Raw genomic sequence first — 22,259 nt, 5'->3', positions numbered from 1 at the left:
TCGAGTAGAATTTCGTGGCGAGTATAGTATTTAACAGATTGACTGTTGCGGGGGTCGTTATTGTCTGTTGATTTGTAAATTCTTATTTGGCGAGTATAGCGAGCTGCTTCGTCGCAAAAATTAGAAGATTTCAGTGGTACATTAGTTTGTTTATTTATTTATTTGTTCGTTGAACAGGTAAGATCCATTTAGTAACGGAAAGAGGAGAAAATTGCACAGACTAGAGACAAATCATTATAACTATTATTTAATTCGACTGTAAGCAGTTTTACGTCGGTATGGAATTTTAAATTCATTGCAAATCTCTCTGGTTTGGGTAATTAGGTACTACTTAGATGACAGATTAAAGCAATTTCATGAAGACTTATATTTGTGAACTTCTAGACGCGTACAAATCTTCCTGTTTTTGATAATATAAGGGTGAATATGTGTGAATGGGTGGAAAGTATTCGGACAATCGCGCAACAGCCAACGTGCTTAATTAATACGAGTTGTGGAGTACTAATAATAAAATATAAAAATTTGGTAAATTTTGACACAAAAAAATCACTTTTATCCACAACTATTTTTTCAAATACAATTTCAATGTAACGAAATTTACATTTCTGCAAAAAGACTATTAGAACATAATTGTATGAATATTACGAATGTACAATTAGCACTGAATAGTTGAAAGATTCCAAAATACGAAAACGGTAACTCCAAAATGACACTGGGGTGCAGTGAGCCCCACACGTAACCAATTTCTGATTATAAAATGTGACCAGGGAGGGTTAAAATACCAAACAGGGTAAAATTTCTCAGAGTTCTTCCTTAGAGCACCGTTTCTCACAATTACTCCACACAGCGTGGGTGTCCTACTATTCACCAACGGCAGCGTTCGCCAAGCGTTTCGACCTCCCTGCTCGAAGGGTTGACCTCATCAAACACGAAGCAGACGAAAGAAGAAGGGAGCAGCGTGTTTCGAAAGAAACACTCTGGGGGGGACCCTGTGATTCGCGCATAAGACTGCCAAGGTGGAGAATATTGGAAGCGTCGAAAGAAGAAGATGCCTGGGTGCGAGCGCGTACGCTCGCGAATGCGATTGTAGGTGCGTCGTATACATATGTATGTATAGAGTATAGAGGCTGAGGAAGGATCAAGCGTGCAGAAGGCCCAGCGGCTGCCACGGCCCTAATGAATAATTCAGGACGGGCCGCGGAGTCGCGGGGTCCCATGATCGTCGTACACACGCTGGCTGTACTACGGTTCACCGGTTCTCTTCTCTACGAGGCTCGTAGGCTCATTTCCCTCGGCCTTTACACGGTTATTACGCTGCTCTCGCCGTTCTACCGTCGAAACCACCGCCAAGGACAACCTGCACTTGCGCTAGATTTCGAAAAACTGGTCGTCGAACACCACGCCACGTGTGTAACACTCGAATGCAAATTGCACCGAGGTGTTCGAAACTGTGCAATGGGGTTAAAAATGGAGCACGCTGTATGGAAGGGGAGGTGCCCCCTCCTGGGCCCGTTCAATGGAAATTATACGAATAAGTGTTTGTGTATATTGTCAGGATTAATTGGTATTCATTCGTTGGGCACATGGGGCCCGAGTTGTAGAGCTAATCCAGTCTCAATGCATTATGAATAATTGTTTATCGTTGTTGGAACGATATTTTAAGAGTCTGAGGGGTAACGGACCCAATTACTGTCACCTGAAGAATCAACTTTGACGTTATTGCATAGTTTTTGTATTTATTGCTCGAAAGTGTAAGTTTTTCTTTTTATTTATTATTATTTAATATGTTTAGTTGAAGAAACAATGTTTGTGACTCTCGAAACCTCTATTTTTATTTATAAATTCAGTGATTTAAAAAAAATGTCGGGAGCTATTACTGTCACTCTTGAAACGTAGTCGATGGAATTATTGCTACCCAACCAAATACTGTTTATGTCATTTTAAGGTTACCTATGTCGTTTTGACCCAAATATTAAATAAAAAAACTTAATCTTTGAATTCCAATCCTTATTACTTTCTACGATGCTTATATTATCTAAAACATTGTATTTTATGTTAATAGCTTAAATATTACAATTATAGCATTTTCTTTAATGCCTTGTTTTCTCTTTCGCTAATAAGTTTGTTGAATTAAAATTATTGATCATCTGATCAAAATTAACGAAGAAAAAATTAAACTATTCAGCAATGAGCAATTCAATGCTAAATTTTTTTTAAGTACGAATTCACAAGGTTTATTCGTTATTTTAAGTAAAACAGCTTAGGGTGACAGTAATTGGGTTCTTTACCCTAGCAGGGGATACTATACACGTAACAATATTCTCTTTAACATTACACAACATAAGGAACAAATGCAAAATTTTGTGGAGCCACGAAAACAGATCGTTTCATAAATACATACCACATAGAAATTCTTCCATTACATTTTAACTCCAAACACATAAACTCTAATTGGAAAGCTAATACGAATCTAATTTTTCCAAGGGTTTCCTCTGCTCTCCACAACTCTAGGCCCACTATTAATTAATTTCATCTGCGTAAATATATTTTAACGCATTCTTCTCTGCAACTATTTCAGCCCCTCTTTCTAATTTACTCTCAACTCTTTGCGCCGCGACTTATATCTAAAATGTTCGCAATTTCACGTTACAGTTCGCGCGTGTTCGGAACGAAGGCTCGGCTGGCGTCAGGAGGCAGCCGGTTCGACGCGTCAGCGCGTTTATCGAGAAATCGTTTGGCCGATTCGTTGCTGGGTTCGAAACGGCGGGGCGCGTGCTCGTTCGTCGAATCTTCGAGAAGCGAATGATCTCGGTCCAAGTGTATCGTGCTTTGCTTACACGAGGATAATTCTTTGGAAGACGCGAATAGAGAAGAGAGAAGCGATGAGGAGAGAAACAGTGCGTCAGCTCTCGCCAGAAATAACGTGGATATACTTAGACGGCCCTCCGTGCAAGATCCAACCAAACCACGCTTCTCCGAGGCCAATTCGAGTCCTAATGAAAACCGCTCGTGCCGACTCTCTTCGGGATAAGGGACCCCATCTGTGTATTACATCGCTCTGCGTCGACCTGTTCGTTATCCGCCTCGCAACGAAATCGATGAGACATAACAGAGCGCAAACCTCGACAGGGTTTATATAAAGCCCAGAAGGAGGAGAATAAAATTTTTTAGCACGGCTCAGTAAGTCAAAATTGGTCGACCCTTCGAGCTTCAAATGCTAATTTTGCAAGATTAAAAGCATAGTAATTCTGGATTCGAAATTACCACGCGTTCCGCGTGGAAGAAGCGAGGTATCGGATGAATTTCATCGCAGAGGATTGGAGTGGAAGAATCTGTTGGTAGAGAACACCAAGTACGTAGGAGAAACGAAAGTTCAAGCTTCGCGTGGATGAAGTAAACAGTCGCGGGATTATTTAAATCGATTTGAGGAAGAGACTGACGGAACGTGCGAAAGTAATGCTGGTTACAGTGGTAGATACCTACCGGCGTTATGTATCGTGAAATGGGCAATGCCATCGACAGTTTTAGCTTTGTAAATCCGATGGATGATGACAGTGAGCGTTTATACGCACGGTACTGTGACAAATCAAGCATCGAGCCAACAGGATGCGAGAAGAGAGGGCAGAAGAGAAAGGGACAGAGGAAGAAAGGGGGAAGCAAGTAGACGGAGGGGAACACCAATGAGACTTCTCATCGCAGACGTGACGCTAACTTCGTTAATGACTGCTTCGTTAATCTAATCTAGCCAGGAGACCAATAATAATACGTAAAGGCGACACTCTGTTCCGGTGTCCGATTACGAGCTTCTTCGTTAGAACAGCACAGCGGGAACAGAAGGAGATTATTCCAAGTGGACAAAAATCTGCAAATGTTTTTACCATTTAACTGAACCTTTCGACTTACTGTAAAGATACTATAGACTTCAAAGAGTCATTTAAGCTACAACTATCACGTACTCAACCTCGATCAATCTTTAGATTCGTCAGGGAGTTTACTCCATTATCAACATTTCTCACAAATTCCCAACCAATTCCACCGAAGAAATTTATTTTCAGTCTGCGTGTGAAACCCATTGCGATTAACCAAGAAGCAAAATAAGCACGTGCTTAGGGCATTAGGAGAAAGAGGGGACCATAGAAATTTTCTGAATTTTAAAATCTTTTGCTGGAAACACTTTTTAGTCAAATTATCAGAAACGCATAAGAAATCGTACATTGTTGAAGCGATCACCCTGAATAAGGGGATCTTAACAATTTATCAGTGCCCAGAGCCTCTGAAGGTGTTACTCCGACCCTGATGATACCGACTCCTTCGTTGACTATTATAGAAGTTTGCCAATAAAATTCTTCAACTCCTGAAATTAATTTTCGAATTTACTCGAAGAGTTTTCTCATCTGTCCATCCACGATCCACGAGCGGGTGCAGTGGTAATAACCGAAAAGGTTCGCGATTTTAACTACGACCGCAGCTGCTTTGGGCCAGTTCCAAGCATAGGTGAGCAGCCTCGTGGAATTCGTAGGTACAGGACGACCGAATCATTCGCGATTAATAAACGTTGCGAGGGAACGAACGGCGGACCGTTCATCACGCTGAAACATCGCGCACGATAAGGTACAAGCTGCCTCAGATCCATCTCTATTCGTCCGAGGGACAGGAACCAGCATTCCCGGAGCATCGATCACTGTACAGGAATCGCGGTATGCAAAATGAAAAACAGTGGTAACGCTGTACAATCGGTATCGGGTCGGGGCTGACGTAACGTTACGTCCACCTTGGGGATTAGCCAAGAAAGAGACATTATCAGAGCAGATTGTAAGCTATAATCTGGCGCACAATTGCACCATCTGCCGCGTTACATCTCGCTTCAATTCCGGGATACGCGATAACGTATGCAAAGTGCATCTTGAAGCGAGCCTCCTCGACTGCCCAGCTTTCGTACAATTCGTTCGACGGTTAATATTGTTAAGGCGACGCTTTTAAAAGACGACCTTCGGAACTCGGCATCGTGGCCTGAACGGGGCCCGCGTGGCTCGTTTGCACGTGTGAATGGAAAAATTCATCAGGCGTTACATTGCATTTCCACGCCGGGCTACCTGTTACATTTCCATCGAGGTTGAAAGTTGACCATACACTGTTAGCTTACGGCGTGTGCTTCGCTGGTGGAACGGTATCTTATGCAGCAGCCTGCGCCTACACGCGCGCGCGTTCGCTGGTTGCCCGACACGCAATGGATTATGCAGTCTGCACTTAGAAAGTTTCCCCTCGCCGGAGATCCTCCACGGTGAGCAAGAACGACCGTCGTCGTCTACCTCTGAATCACGGAAGTGACTATAACTTCGCTTAGAAACGGAACCTCGATTTAATTAATTAAGAGCCACGAAGACGCGCGGGTCGCGACAGCGGAGGTTCGCTATTTTTATCCGGCACTGTGTTTCCTTGATATCAGACTGTGGGAACGTATCGGTCCTTGACGAGAATATACTTGCGTGAATTTTATTTCAGATGCCTCCGCTCCAAGAATGGGAGCTTCTTGATAGGTGCAATGCGGTATAAGACACGCATCCCGTATCAGATTATTTGCGGCGTGGCAGGGAAATCTTTTACTCCAAACAGTAATTCCTAAAAGTTCTAGAACACTGCTTTAACCATTTTTGTATGGTTACGACTGGTAGAAGCAATGGTTCACGGTACAGCCGCAATTTATTATTCGACTATTCGAATAATCAGAAGCATTCAAATATTCGAATAATTAAGAGTATGCGAATATTCGAATACGAATAATTTCGAATATGAATGATTTCTTCGAATATTCGAATATTCCAACAATTAGGAGCATCTACCTATTCGAATAGGGAAGACCGGGGCTAAAAGTTCCGATTTCGATAAATAATTGAAATAGATAAAAAAATAATGATAGAATTTTTTTACTTATCTGGTACGCGACTAATAAGTCCTTGCTTACAACTACACAATTCGCCTGTCGCGGACGCTGTTAAAGTGGGCGACAGAGTGGCGTGATCAACTCACAAGGAAAAAATAATTTAAAGCACAACGCTCTTTTTATTTTGAAGATAGAGCCGTCGGAACAACTTACCCCCGGAACTTTTAGCCCCGGTCCCCCTATTCAGAGTGACCGAATTTCAGATTGTACCGAATAGGAATCTGAACATGAAATATTTGTTCACACTTTATCGTGAAATTCTTTTCCAATTGGCCTTTACAAGTAATTGTCTTTCAAACGATAAATTTGGAGCTTTATTAATCTTTGGTAAATTTATACATTTTGAAACGAAATCAACCATCAGTTATTAGTATTATTATTCTAATAATAATAAGTGGACAACCCCAACTGAAACGGCCAAGGGCCCCTTTCTTTAGGCCCACCAGTGTCCCGCCATAAGTGACAAACAGTAAAAGCAGACTTTTTTTAGAAACAAAAAACCCCATAAACGATTTTAAGGAACTATATTTTTATTTCTTCCCCCGTTACTATAGCGAATAGTCGCATACTCCTAATTATTCGAATATGTACTCCTGATTATTCGACTATTCGAATAACTATTTCGAATATTCGTTACAGCCTTAGTTCGCACTCTCAAGGCTCTCGGAAAATGCGGAAAGTTTGAACCCAATGAACGTGTTACGGGATATCATCCACGATTGATTTACAACACGAAACGATGTAATGTTATTCTTCAGAGCTGTGCCACGGCAGAGTAGATAAAAATCATCGCGGCATAAAGAAAGTATCCCTGTGAGAACATAGGACAGTTAAAACGGGAGAGGCATACAGCGTAGGTGCTTGTATAATTAACACGTTAACTGCCACAGGGGTATTTAAGGTTCTCGAAAGTACTTTAAAAGCTACTCAGAAAGTCGGCAATATTCAATGAAAAGGAAGTTGAATTTACATTGAACTCTACGCAGCCTCGGCTCCTTTTCCTCCTCATTTCATCTCGATACCCAATCGAAGGACACTTGGTACAGTGTGATTAATATCGCGGGCCACCAGTGACTCGCGAGGCAGTGAACCTATTAAGTAATCATAAACTCTACAGCGAACCTTTAAGTAATCACAAACTTGTCAATAGTTCAGTAAATAGGTAACTGCGGAAGAAAAAGGAAAAATTGGAAAAATAGTAAAAATATCAAACTCACATATTAATCATACCGAATAAAATAAAAGTCACGCAATCGTTTATACATATTTGCCCAGACCGAAATTTTCGGAATACGGTTGAAAGAGGAGATACCGAAAAGAGCAGGGGAATGTGCTCTACTCGCGCTCAGCCTATTCGGAAGAGCGGCGATAAAACGTGGCTGCGGGGAAAACGTTCGTCGCGCTCATTGTTCATTAAAAGCGAGGAAACGACGTCGTAAACGCGCCCACGAAACGTCGAGATGACCAGGACGGTGTAATTTCCATTCGACCGTGTTAATACAATGATGCCGTCGCTGGCGACGGCGACGTCGACGCCGGGCGTCGCCGCTGCCACACCACCGATGACGACGGCAGCGCAAACAGCGAAGAGAGGGGCGGAAAGCCGGGGGAAACGGTAGGGGGCGATCTTGCACGCGCAAATAGCGTTTATGCCCGAGGGGCGGGGAGCGCAGACGCTCGTAAACACAGCGCTGTAACTGTAAAACCCGTTTCCAGCGTCTTTCACTTACCCTCCGTCGTGAGGAGCGCGTAAAAATCTACTGGATTTGTGGAACTCGTCACGATCCCGATACGTTTGACCATACCGTGGGAATGGTCAACGTAGCGCGACGCGACACAAGGAAACCGAGACGTCCGCGGGACCGAAGGGTAGGTTAAAGGCCGTCGCGCATTTTAGCGAAGCGCGGCGATACGAAGAGAAAAGTTTATAAACAATTGCGCAGCGACAATTAATTAATTAATATTAGTTTCTTCGAATTGGCTCCGCTCCGCCAAAATACGCGAAGGCCTTAAGACGTTACCACGTGGGTCACCGGTGACCCGCGGTATTTATCGGTGGTGACAGTTTTATTCAAAGGAAAAGGGTATTTTTCGATTCAGTGACGAAAGCAGAATGGAATAAAAGAGAGCTTGAAATCAGTGTTATTTGTATTAAACGTCTTTATTACTCAGCATATCCAGGTTATATGTATAGCCCATGCCGAGAATTCTAGGTACGTACATGCTTACGTAAAAGGCGAGGCGCAGCCAGTAGGCTGTTGTTATACCTGGCCTTAATAATAAAGGAGTACCTAAATCTATAGCAAACAGAGGCAAACAAACGTAAATCTATGACAAACTCAGTTACTCACAGCTGTCTCTAGATACAGGCTAAATTAAAATTTTCAAAAAGATTATAAAGAAATTAAGATCACGAAGAATATGACAACTACTATTTTTCTATAATTGAACATCGCAATTTAGTTCCCCCGTTGCTTTTTATAGCCCTGCCAGAAATCTGAATTAACAAAGTTGAAATGGCGAATATAGAGTCTAATTAAAAACTGCGAAGAGACGCGCAGTTAATAGGGGAGAATGTCTGATGAATTTCGAGCCCCTCTACTTGCTTCTGCTGACCGCGAAACGAAATATGAAATGTCGCCTGACGCGACACTCGCGTTAGGTATCACGGGAAATGTTTAGTAATCCGTATCACGAGCTCGTAACAAATGCAAAGTGTATCCAGCACGCGAGCACTGTGTCAATGGTGGTTGCAGGACGCAAAAACGATGAAGACGCGTGTCCTACTCGACGTTATACTCGTGTACTTGCCGGTTCCAAGCAGAAACAGCCCTGTGGGGCAAGCAGCTTCAACGAGAATTGAAATGATTCGCGAAACGCCTAGAGACAGGGATTACAGAACAGCGCGGCCATCTTTCCTGACTTATTACGGAGGAAAGGAGGGAAAGTGGACGCGCGAGGAAAGGGGGCGCAGCAATTTAATCTTTCCCCGGTGTTCGGAGTTCTATATCGTTATGGCAGATGCGACGTGTCCGCGGTTTATTACATTTTTCCTTGCCTACTCAACGAACTAATGGACTACTGGAAATAGCGCCAAGGCTAGCGGGGTGGTTTTGACCATCCCCTCGGACGGCAACCACGCATCTCATCGTTATACGCCTCTTACTTTCGATTCGTATCGAGTTTCTGTCGCGACTCCACTTTTCCACATCTTTTTTCTATTCTTTAAGCTGCCTCTGTAGACACGCTCCTTCTTTCACGTTCGCGCATTATCATCGTCAAAGGTGAAGCAATGATAAAGCAGTCTAAAGGCCGCCTGATAATCGCGACGCGTGCATTTAGCGAAGCTAACCTTCATTAGATACCTATTCTATGAAAATAAGGATCCGGACGCGTCTCCGGTGGGCGGGCAAACAAGTGAGAATCCTTAGTTTTGCAGGAAGACACTTGGAACATTTAAATTCTGAACGTGCAAGCTGATAACACATGTCCCATTGGACTTTCAAAGTACACTGCAACTCGAAGAAAAATTACAAAATTTGTATTAACTTGCAATTCGTTTGAAACTTCTGTTTTTAACTTCGATTCGCAAAAAAGAAACTATTTAGCTTGAGGGGAGATATTATTTTCTTCGTCGTATTCATCGATATAACTCGATTTAGATGTATGTATTATTTTTCCCGCCATTATACTGTATTTTTGACATAGGTATACTGTTACAATCTCCGGTAAAAAAAGCGGTAAGGAAGTGATATTGACAATGTAAAAAATGTTAGCGTAGCTAGCCTGCTTTGGCTAAAATTTCTCTTATACTCATTCGCCCGCTCGTCAAAGACATATAGCATCGATTAAAAGTTTGAAAACAGTTCTTTAAACGAGCTATGAGCTGCGAAGAGAAATCTGCAGAACGCGGTAGTGTTGGTTCATTTGCGCGCACAGTTATTATGCGCCGCTTTCAAGATACTGAATCTTCATTCATACATCAAAGGATTTCCACACTCGCCAGCGTACATACTGGCAGAAATAAGCTTTCGCAGTTATTTCTCCTCGATGCTGTAGAGTAGACGCACCATTCGTGGCCACTTTAAGGTATTGTACCAGTTTTGGTCACTTCTTAAAAAATATAATATTTAATAATAAGTGTAACCTTATATTTCTGGCGGTATACTAAAAAAATATTTATCATGTGAAATTCTCCACATAATAATGATATCTGCAAGCAATTTAAAAATAAAATAATTATGCACGTGGCCAAAAACAGTGCAATGGCCAAAAACGGTGCATCTACCCTAGTTGAATGAAACATTAATTCCTAAGAGTGTCCTGCCTTTTGTTTATCACTATTGTTACATCGAAACGAAAAGATAGACAACGCTCTCGAATCACCCCACTACCGTTTGCAAACATTTCACCGATGCATGACCAATAAACTTTGCTATCGCACGTCGACAATCTGGCGGGGCAATAAAGTAGACACGACCGGTGTATTTGATTGCCGGAGACGTTACTACAGCAACAGCCTCCGCGGAGGAAACTTCTCGATCACCTTGACGAATCTTTCGCTCGGTGACCTCGCGATCGGCACGGTTAATACTATCGACTGGCACGAGAAATCTACTACTTTCCTGTTGATCTTTCACCTTTCTAACTGGCTACCCGCTCGCCACCGTTGTCCGTCGCCCGTGCGTCAACCCTCGGCTGGGTCTTTCTCGACCCAAGCTGTGCTTAATAATAAATGCTAACAGGGAAACCCTCCGAAACCGAGAAAATTAATTGCCGCGACAAGAAGTCTGTGACTTCTCACATTCTCGGTCACAAAATCGTGAACTTCTATGTTCAAATGGCCCTTTTGCAAAAAATTGAGAAAGCCAAAACCGGCTACCACAAGTACTACATTGTTTTCTCTACATTAAGAATAATTTTTCCTCTGTTGTTTCAGATGAAAAACAGCGAAGATATGATAGTCGTCGCAGACGCCTTTTAAAAAAAAAAATCGTTATACGAAAACAGCTACCACGCAGTTTCTTCTTCGACTTTTTTAAATGAAAATTTCACATTTTACAGACCAAAGTATGACCTTTCTAACGTACATAATGTTTCATTGATAAAAACATTTCTCCGCCGGAAAAAAATTCTTCAAATCCATCCTACTTTTCGCTTCCCAGGTGTGTGTTGCCCCTTAAACTAGCACGGATGGCCGTTTTATTATTACGAAATGAAATCGTACGTTAATTCCTCGCGCTGATCTGCGCGTTCACCGAAGTGACACCGGAGGCTCGACCAACCTTTGTTTCCCTCTCTCATCACTCTTTGTCACGAACCGTCTCTACCTTGTTCGACCAGGTCCGAAGGCCATTATCTAACGCGCCCCAGGAATCCAACAGGCAACGAGCAACCTTCCACCTTATCCAGGTAGGATCTACCCGATTTCTACGCGTTACGAAAATCACTCGGGGGTATATACGAAGGGCGCCTGACGGGAGCCTCGCGACACGCCTCACGCACCGAAAACAATGATCGCAAGCGCAATACCGCGTCGATCATTGCCGGGCGATAATAAATCCAGTCGCGGGCATACACTAACCCTTTCCCCCGTCTGTGCGATCTGGAACGAGTGCAATTAACCGCGCGTGCTTTATTTGCCCGCGCCGATCGGTCCCTTCCGTGCGCGGAGCTATCATTCCGAAGGGAATTATTCCTCCCGACGCGCGTGAAGGGCTGGGCATCGCAGATTGTGCGTCGGCGATGCTGCGAAGCTGCGCAAGATTAATACGTTAACTTTACAACCCACGTGCAACCGCGGCGGACTTATCGATCTCTCCCGAAATAATTAGATGGCCCATCGATTGTAGGTACCCGAAGTCTGCGGCTGTTTCGATGCCCTCGGTTACTCGAGACTTCTCGACACATCACTGACTGGAAATTTTTGATTTTCTGTTTTTTCTTTTATTAGGACTGTAAAGTAGGTCGTATAATTATATTGATTAGTGCTATTAACTTGGGGTGAAGTTGAACTTGCCTACCGTAATGCGTTTGGGTTTGTTTGGTTTTATACTTTGCATTTTCTATTTTGTATTTTATTTTGTGAGTTATTGTATTTATGTTACGAAACACTTGAGGAAAGAAAGTCTACTTAGGTAAATGAAGGATAAGGGGAAGAACAGGGAATGTCACAAAACAGCGTAATTGAGAAAATTTTAATACTGAAGTCCATCAGTGAAGAAACAAGATTCTTATATAATCTTCTTCTTAAATAATTTCTTGCTTTATCTTGACGACAGAAGCCTGTGCTTAGGCAAAGGGTGGGGGCATTCCGTATTTTCTTCCAGTGCAGAGTGGGCATTACCTGCTTTTAACCAGTATGTACCAAAACTTTAACGTTATCTTGCGGGGGTATTTGAACTTTATAAATTTTATAAAATATGCTATAAATCGCAAAATCGCGAAAAATGGACATTCCCGGTTTTCCCCTTACGCTTCAAATATAGATGCAGAGTTGCAAAATGCCTGGGAATGAAATGGGAGCAGTGGAAAGGGATAAGAACAGTTCGCTCATACCTAGTTTAAATCAATATACATATACAGGTATTTACTTCACGATGAGTTAGATTTTTAGTTTTATAATTTGGAAGGAATGTCAGAGTGGGAGAGCAAATGAAAATTTGTAAAACCACGTTCCTTTTCAAGGCCATTGAGGCTGAAAATAAATCTTATACATTTCATTTTTCAACCGTACAATAACTCTTATTCCTTTGAGCCCCTACGACTGCACGGCCTCCCTTCGTAATTCAGTCACCGAATAATTCTGAACCGTCCCTTGGCGAGCATGATTTTTAGGGTCAAATAAAACCCCTGCCCTGCTTTAATAGCCCGCACTATCGCGAAATGGCTCCGCGGTTCTCGCTGTGTCATTTCACAGTTTCTCAAACGCAAATGTTCAAGTACGCCGTTTAACATCCTCACGGTAAGCTCCGTTTCATACCGAATGACCGATACCCGCGACAGAATCGCGTGATTGTGGCTCGGCTGGTATGCAGACAAACTGCAGCGGGTTGGTGCATTATTTTAGAAAGAGAAAAGTAGACGACGAGGGAGACGGCTCGAACCGCGAGGGGAACTGCGACTGTGTGCACATGCATTCTGGCAGGGCGAACGACGGGGAGGGGGGAGGAGCGCGGGGGGTGGGCACTGGCCAGGTGGTAAAACCACCCCATGATTTTCTGACCCGTGAAACTTCCCCGAGGGGGGAGCTCGGCCCCGTGCACGTTCTCAATCACGCGATTGAAATGCACACGTTTCCCTGTGCACGGTCAACAGTCAGGCACCAGCGTGCACGTGTATACGCCGATAAATTCCCCGCTGATATCTGTTGTATGGGCTACGTACGCTATCGGCCGTCTTATTACCGGATATCGAGTATCGATTACTACCAGAAACATTTTCTCTCGTTTCGTAATAACAATCATAACGTCGCGCAGAACGTAACCAGGCACAATAGCGCGTATCGTAATGATACGAAAGGGAGGGCGGGGTTGGACGAGGGCGGAGGGGTTCGAGCGTTTGCACCCGACGACCAAAACGGTAAATTGCGCCCGCACTAACGACCACCGACTCCTATTTCCGTTTATTCGCAAGCTGCCAGTGTAAATCGACTGGCCGCCTGCTCGAGAGATACTGATTTCGAATTTGCAGGAATTTAAATAGCCGCCGATTTAACGAGCACCGATTGGCCCGGGAGTCCGACGGACACGAGTGCGCCTGACCCGCCGCTGGATAAAATTAGGGAAAAGAAAACCGATACAGACTGTTTGCGATTAACAGCGCTGGATGTGAATAAGTGATTCGGCTAAGTGCCGCTAAAATGGCAATCAATGAATACTGGGACAAGTACCTGCCCGACAATTACTACTAAAGAACAACTTCTTTGAAAACAACCTCTGTCCGTAACCTTACTAGACCAAACCAAGTAGCAGTATCGCGCATCAGAATTGGCCGCACCGAAATATCCCATTCGCACGTAATGAGCAAAGCAGGCACCCCAATTTGTGATACGTGCAACGCCAAATTATCCATCGAGCAGCTTATACTCTCCTGCCGCAAATTCTCAACTGAAAGGAACAACTGCGAGATTGGCACCTGCTTACAGAAAAATCTTACCGACCACAAGAAGATAAAACAGCTGCTGAGATTCCTTCAAAATACCAATCTTCTTAAAGAGCCGTGAATATCGTCTCTATGATCTGTGTGGCTAATAGCCCAACTTAGAGGTTGATGCGACTTAAAATAACTAATTTAAAAAAAACAGTAATTCGAGAAGGAAATGCATATGGTGGCTTTAATTGTTCCGTCCGAATATCGCGGGGGAGATGATTACGAAAGCAACTTTCAACGCGAAGGGGGTTGTTCCTATCTATTATTAACTAAAATCCAGCTCCTTTCGTAAATAACTTCGTTATATTGGCATCCCTTCGTTGCGTCATTTCGCGGAGTTCAAAGCGATGTCACTTTGGGATTAATGCTTCCATTTATAGTTCAATCTTCCCGAGATACACGTGACTCAGGGACAATCCCCTCATTAATTCCCGATATACCGCCACTTCTCCCAGCACAAGTGATAAAAGTTACGTAAACAATGGCTTCACAAATGACGATCGTAACGAGCGTACGAACGAAAGCTCGAAGCTATATTTATAATCGCCTGTGCCCTCAATTTCACCAAGAAAATAAAATCCCCTACGAAGCACAAAAAAATCGTCTATTATTGGAAACGGATATCCTGGCAAGAGCACCTATCCGTAATAATTACAGCCCGCCTTTAAAGCCTCCCCGCCGAAAGTCTCCTTCTGCGCATTGTTTACACGTCGAATGTCCCGCGAAAAATAACGATTTGATACCCTTAACGATCTCGGCGCGACTGCCTCGCTCGCAATACACAAGAGCCGTCGATAAACACCGCCCATTGGTAACGACCACCGTGCGCTATCGAGGCGTTTCGTCATCGATTCTGCCGATCGATCACTGCGTCGCCAGTTTGATTATTAATTAATACCGGTCGCTCGATGCTATCGCTTTTCCCCCGATTTAAATTGGACTTTCAATCGCGCCGGTCCGCAGCGATCCTCAGGCAGATTTCAATCGAGATCGTTAGCCGCTGCAACGGCACAATCGCAATATCGCCCCGAAATATAATATTACGGTGAAACGAGCGTGATACAAATCAACGCATCGCGCGCGATTTTCATCGACGAAATTTGCACGGTCGAAGGGGCAGCGCGCGAAACGTCCCCGTCCCAGCGGGCGGGCGTTTAATTTACTGCTTTCAATTTTACATAATTAATGACGAGAAGAGAGAGAAAAAAAACACACACACAGCGCGGCGCGTGCGCGAGTTCGATTTCATAAACGAGGCGGAGCGGGCGACCCGCGATAAAATCGGCACGTGTACGCGACATTCGTTTCAAGAACCAGCGATCCCGGGGAATTACCTTCCACGGGTCGGGCGGCGTTGTATAGAACAGCTGATCGCGAACGATTCACCGAGGCTCGACGAGTAATTCGCAGGTAGGTCCGTTCCTTAGGCCCCGAGGATCGTTAGCGGTTGTGCGAGTGGAAGGACAATTTGAATCGGCGTACGAGAGGCTGGTCCCGATCAGCTCGAGCGTACGAAATCTGGCCAGGCGTGACGCTCGACCTTTCGCGAATCGATCTAGGAACAACGACCTTTCGCGTAGGTTTTATTAGGATTACCTAGGGGTCACCGGGGAGGACAGTCTTACCCGTCGCACACACGTGCGGATCACGGGCAGGTTTAATCTGCCGAGGCACCGTCGCGGATTAATGATACAAGCCCGATGCACGCGAGTTAAACTGTGCCAGAATTCGAATCATCGACCGCGGCGCGATCGCGAGATACGATTGCCGCGATCGACAGAGTGGAAAGTTTCGCGGAGGCAAACGGTGCTATTCGAGGAGCAAAGCTGACGGCGTGAAAAAAAAGGAGAAGAAGAAGCGAGAAGCGTTGCTCTAGCTAGAGGAAGAGAAAGGGGGGGAGGGAGGGGGCGGGAGAAAGAGAAAGACACGGGGGTACACCTTCGAAGGTAATTTTAGTTACTTGACAATTTGGCACCGTCTACGCCAAATAGAAAGTCACGCGCGGTAGAGGCTCGGGCTGCACACCCGCGAGCAAAAGAAACCAACCGACCAACCGACGGCGGAGAGGAGCAAGAGGAGAGAGGCAGAAAGGGAAAGAAGAGAGTGGAGAAGCCGGTGGACGCGCGCGATAATCTATTTGCTCCTTCCGTAGTGCAACGGTACAAGAAGTCCTATTTATATCGCGAAGAAGCCTCGGCTTAATGAGTCTAACTGCTGTCACGAGCACCGAGATACGATCGCTCCACCGCCATTCAACGAGACCGAATCAAATTCACCCACAATAATGAAATCGATTCTACGAGCCGGGCTGCGAGCGAACATTGTTGCGCCCCCTCGTCAACCGAGAGCCCCTAACAGTGCTCCTACCGCGACCGGTGAAACGACCGTTTTTAAAATTTTGTTTAGAATTTGCTATATACAACACGTAATTGAATCGCCTTTAAACTTCACGAGTTTCCCTCAAATATACGTATGTACATCATATACTTCTGAATGAAAGAAACTATATTTTTACACTGTCAAATTGGCTATTATCTTCTTCTATATTAAAAAATATAAGTTCTGCTAAAGACCGATCGCGGTAGGAATAGGAATACGTGAAGTGTCGGTAGGAATAGTGCTAAAATTCGAGGTTTTCAGTGTACCTTAACCCTTTGCGCTCAAAGTATCCCCCTTAGGCGCGCCGGACTGCAAATCAACGGTACATGCTAATTATATTAATTACTAATTCATAGGGTGAAATGGAGTAGCGATTTTGGAATCATTGCATCATTCCCTGCCGCGAGGTGCTGTATAATAAGAGAGAGCATCGAGCAGAAGTATCTGCGGTCGATCGACGAGCTATGAAGTTAGAGCAGAGCGCTAACTCAGCGGCAAGTTCGTTGGTGCGCGCGGCGTAAGTTTCCTCGGAATGAAAAGTGTTGATGGAGTAAAGCTATACGGGCCAGCGAAAGGAGCGACGTTATCCGAGTTCTAATATTTGACCGGCCGATAAAACGGCCAGATAAAAGGCAGATATCCGACGTAAAAAGTGAATGCGAGTTTAGCAGGGGTGATACGAGCATCGGATTCATCGATTACCGATTACCGCGGCTACCGGTTACGCGGCTCGCGTGCTGCGTGCAGCCGAGCGCCTTCGCTGTTCGGAAGGAAAACGAGCTGCTCGGCCAACAGAAACGAGGGGGGCGGTACAGGCACGAAAAAACATACGTTGCACCTGCTGCTGCTTAACCGAGATCCTTTCCCCTGAGCGGAACCCCAGATTTCGTGCGACCAGTTAAAACTTCGATGGCTATCGCCGAGCTTCGGAACCAACGAACCGCTCGCTCTTAACCGACTCTCGTTGCGAATTTCAACGAGCCGTACTGCGCGAGGCCCGATGGCAACGGTCTTGCAGCTGACTGTGCGTCGAGCGCGACTTGTCAGCTCGGGAGCAATTATTTATTGTAACACGGATTAAAATCTCAACTAGAGTTTGGAAAGACTTCGAGGGTGATTGTATTGTGCCAGAATTTTAACGCTTTCGCGACAAGGTAGATACGGGCTGCGTATTAGATTTCTTAGTACGATGAAAGTGTAATGTTCGCTTTGTGTCAGAATTCTGGTTGAGAAGAAAAGAACAGAAGTACAGTGTACTTGTTCAGTTGTACAATCTATTATTTTTTACGTCTGTTGTGTACAATTTAGGTTGATTCTCGCAGCGAAGGGAAACAAAATTCAACTATTTTTCATTTCTTCTCGTCTCTTTTTAGCCATGTTATGACCGGACGAAAAACCACTGTGCAAAACCATTCGCGAAATGTAAACAACCAGGACGCTGGATACACGTTAGGGGCATTTAACGCGAAATAGTTTTTTGCTCCCGATTGGTATTTTCAACAAATTCACACATTCCACGTCTCCTTTTATCTTTCTTCGAAGTAGTTACATCCGTTAAGTGAATATATCCCAGATACCAGTCGCAGGCCACGAAAGTGTGTCGTGTGGAAAGGCCCTTGGAGCTCTCGACTTTTTTCGAGTAACAAGGTACTATCTGAGCACCCTTGCAATTCATATAATAAAGGTCTTAATTGTTTTACATTTGTAGTCTGCAAACTACTTTACCATTTTTTCGAATATGCTGCATAATGAATATATAAATAATTACCGTGCTCCTTAAGAGCAATAATTAACTGCCATTGCTCCGATAATGGTTACTGTAGTCGTCCACCACAATTTACAGTCGCTAAACAACTGATCAATTGATAGTGTCTAATTGCATTAAATTGTTAATTATGTTGTTCCCGTGCATTCGGTTAATTGTTTTAGCAGCATATTACGCTATTAACTATACCGTTATTTGCTACTATCTTGGTGTCCTATTATATTACTGTTTTCTACTGAGAGTAGACAATAACCCAATCAATTAGTTCGCCATTTACTGGATAATAGATTCGCGCGTGGTTAATAATATAATGAAACAGTTTACTTAAACAATTTTCATAAAAAAATGTCCGTCATGCAACGCGTTAAGAGCAACGGTAAGTATTTAACATGTCACAAATGTAAAATAAATATAATGTTTATTAAGATTCACTGTATTAATCGGTTAACTGTATTTCGTCGGTTGACCGTGTTATACGAGCATTCGGGTAACCGTAACCGCATTATACGTACATACATATATGTACCCAGGTATCACCCGATTGACTGGGTACGCGATTACTCGAGTATCAACAACCCTAATACAGATGTACCTCTGTTTCCGCAGTCACTCGGTAAAAAAAGAAGCATTCTAAATTACGCGCAGACTTGAACGCGTTAAAATGCGAAGATCGCGATAGGGGATAAACATCCTTAATCACGTAATAATTATTCCATAATACACGCCTCTTGAAGATTCGCACGGTTAACTAAAACCAATTTCAAGGATTTGATTCAAGGATACCGCAGAATCTGTTCAGTTAAACCATACGTTTAATGTTCGTAGAAACATTCAACGAGCGTTGGTTGGACCAATAAATACGCATGACGTGAAAAATTTGATGTACAAACCATTACTAACGTTGCATTAAACTCCACTTGCTACCTGTAACCCCGTGGTTCGCATTAGAGAACGCGAAAGCAAGAGATGAAAAGTGCAGAAATAAAACGAGAAAATGTATCATTGCCATAGGGTTCTACGCACGAACTACGTTCGACCACGACCAGTTCCGAATTGAAAAAAAAGGGTATTGCGTGGACGACAGAAGCCAGCGAGTCAGAGCTGGCCCGAAATACGCAGCCAACGGCAACGATCTTTTCTAAACGGCGTACCTGGCCGTACCCGCTTACCGGCCACGATAACAAGACAAGTATCCGATTAAATTTATGTAACAGCGTGTTACCGTGTCACCCTGGAATTATTTTTGATAACCTACTGCGATAACGCCGTTGCATTAAACTTCCTGTCACTCCGATATTCCCCTGACGTTCCTTCAACAGGCGTATGCGTTCGAAATATCTGTCGGGGGCGAGATTCGTTTCGCGGACAGAACCAGCCGCGCGTTGCGCGCTACGCTCTTCCGAGAACGTGCGTCTGGCGACTCTCTCGGCCTTTTTTTTGCCTAACCTAGCCCAGGTTACGAGAGAAAAGAATGTCAGAAGTGTAAACAACGACGGTAACCGTTGGTTCCTCGACTGGCATGCAAAGACACGATCCCACGTCGAGGAAAAAGGAATACGGCGACGTATGGGGGCAGTAATATCGTAAACGGGGAAGGGAGCGAATAGTATTTCAGCGACGAGCTGTAACGTTGTCCGCGAACCGTGTGTCCCGACGGCGGCCAACGTCTAGTCGCGAGAGAGAACGAGAAAAAAAAAACCAGCCGCCCGATGCCCGCGCGCTCCAAGCACCCGTCGTCGCACACACGCGTACCCCTCGTACACATGCACAGCACACGCGCTCGCACAGCCGTTCACATGCAAGCGTGGTACGTTCGCACACAGGCGCAGGATTAAAAGAGAAACTCACTCCAGAAATAATGCACAGTATCCATCCAAGTCGCGGTGGCGGAGGTAGGGTTTCGCTTGTCCTGGATTATCGGGAAGACGCGAAAGAGCGCGACAGAGCTACCACAGCGTCGCGGCGTTCAAGTTCCTCGAACCGACGTTTATCGTGGCTGGCTATCGTTGCGCCGTGACCGTCGTCGCCGTCGTCTTACGACGACGACAACACACACACCTTCGCCCGGTCCTCTACGCCCGCGTAAATAATCCGTTCCCGTATCTCTGCACTGGGGGGACACTCACTGCCCGGGCATCGGAAACGCGCCGCGTGTCACGCTCAACAGCGTGTACATTCACCGCGAGCGTATATTTCGCGCGCCGAGCTTTTCCCGCGTTCGGTTTCGTTGACGCACACGCGGCGACGGCAACGCGGCCAGAGTGAGACGGAGAGAAACGCACATACACGTATAACGCGCGAGAGACCGTGGGGAAAGAGCGGGGAATAGAGAAAGAGAGAGAGAGAGAGAGACACAGAGTGCCGGGAATGGGGGGAAAGAGACACGTATGCACGTAGAGGCACGCGTTACGTTCCGAGCAATGGAATATACGCGCGAGCACTTCGCGCTTGGTTCCCGCCTGGGGGGAAAGAAAATCCCTCGCTGCCACCGCTGGCGCTTCACCTTCGGAGACGTTCCGTGTCAGCGTGCCGCATATGTCGCGCGCAGTGCGTGTTTCGCGCGCGCACAGTTTTCAAAACAACGGACACCGGCACAGGCCAGGCCGGCGACTGTGATCTATCGTTTTCTCCGTCGGTTCGACTATTTTCCTGATCCCCCCCCCCGGCCCCAGTGAATTCCTCTCGCTTAGTCGCGCGGTTTTTCCGCACGCACACGCCGCCGCGGATCAATAATTCACCATACGAATTCACCAGAAGCGGGTGAGCGAGCGGGCTGGCACGCAGGCACTAGGCAGAGGCACACGTTTCTGTCGTGGCGCGCTCTCCTCGGGGAAACGCACGCAGTCCACCACCACCGGCACACACCGATCACGCTTCGTCCTAACCTCCTCGACCAACGTCCCTGCGCTGCCGAGTCGTACACGTTGCCAGAGTCGAACTGCATACGCTCCGCTATCACACGTACACAACGAGGAGAAGGCGCGGGGGGGGGGGGGGAGGGGGGGGCTAGCAACTTCTCCGCGTCTCTTGACACACAGCTGACACAACGCTCGTAAACACGCGACAATCGGACAAAGACAGATGCGCACCGATGCACCAGCGAACCGCACGGTAGATGCGATAGACCGGTAATTCGAGTCAAGCTCTTCGTTTATCAAACTGATCCGACTATCGTTTCATCTCTGTGTGTCTCTCTCTCGCGCACACGGGCACACATGCAACTCCCTCTCCCTCTTATCGTTCTCCCTTGCTCTTATCCTTTCTCTTACTCTCCCTCTCTCTCTCACACACTCGCATATATATGTGTACACACTCACACTCCGCGCTCTCCTTCTCCCTCTACGTCATCCTCTCTTCCTCACTCGTTCACGCATACACGTTCCCTCTCTCTTTCATCCAAAGTAGTAGTAGGAGCAGCAACACGGGGCTAGCAATGCGAACATCACGGTCACCGGAAGTACGAACCTGACAATCACGACACACGAGGAATACGCGAGTAATCGGTAGTATCTTTTACCGAATCAGAAGCACACTCGACCGGATAACGTCGGCACGCATGTACATAATACGTTCACGCACTCCGCCGCGTCTACGCTCTCTTTTGCTCGTAATATTTGTCTTTATCGCACAGTCGGTTTGTCTGTTCGTCTCTTTCTGTCGCACGGCGTCTATCGCTCCCTCTGTCTCTCGTTTCCTTTCGTCCGTCTGTCCGTCCGTCGGTGTCCGACGGTGTGTATATCGCCGTCGTCGCTGCTGTCGAATCCGTTCCGAGCGCGGCCCCTGTGTGTGGGACGCCGCCGCTGGGACACACGGGCGTGGACGGACGAGTAGACGCGCTCTTTCGAGGATGTTTCGACACTATTTTCTTTGATGTACTTACCACTGGGCGAGCTGACGTGGCGTCGCGCGCGCGCGGAGCCTTTTACACCACGGGCAAAATTCGCACAGTAATATTAGCGCGCAACGCTGCACCCCGGTAAATACGAGCGCAGTCACCACTCTTGTTTTTGGTATGCCAGGAAT

At 45.5% G+C, this 22,259-nt stretch overlaps 1 protein-coding gene across 8 annotated transcripts in view; it reads right to left on the bottom strand.

Annotated features, from left to right (window-relative positions):
* The window catches only part of Scalloped (TEA domain transcription factor 1 homolog scalloped), a 189,553-nt gene extending 167,294 nt beyond the window's left edge, over positions 1–22,259 (bottom strand). For 4 of the 8 annotated variants that reach the window (XM_076815557.1, XM_076815560.1, XM_076815556.1 and 1 more), the window contains exon 1: positions 20,085–21,114. Coding sequence is in view for 1 of the 8 variants with exons in the window: in XM_076815559.1 (XP_076671674.1) it covers positions 20,085–20,109 (25 nt within the window). In the remaining 7 variants the exon portion in view is untranslated. Of the gene's footprint in view, positions 1–20,084; positions 21,115–22,116 lie in introns of those variants that run through there. The other 4 variants (XM_076815558.1, XM_076815561.1, XM_076815555.1 and 1 more) reach the window with 3 other exon arrangements.

The sequence above is a fragment of the Andrena cerasifolii genome, chromosome 6 (assembly GCF_050908995.1).
Source record: "Andrena cerasifolii isolate SP2316 chromosome 6, iyAndCera1_principal, whole genome shotgun sequence".
NCBI lineage: Eukaryota > Metazoa > Arthropoda > Insecta > Hymenoptera > Andrenidae > Andrena > Andrena cerasifolii.
This window is presented reverse-complemented; position numbering and strand designations above follow the sequence as displayed.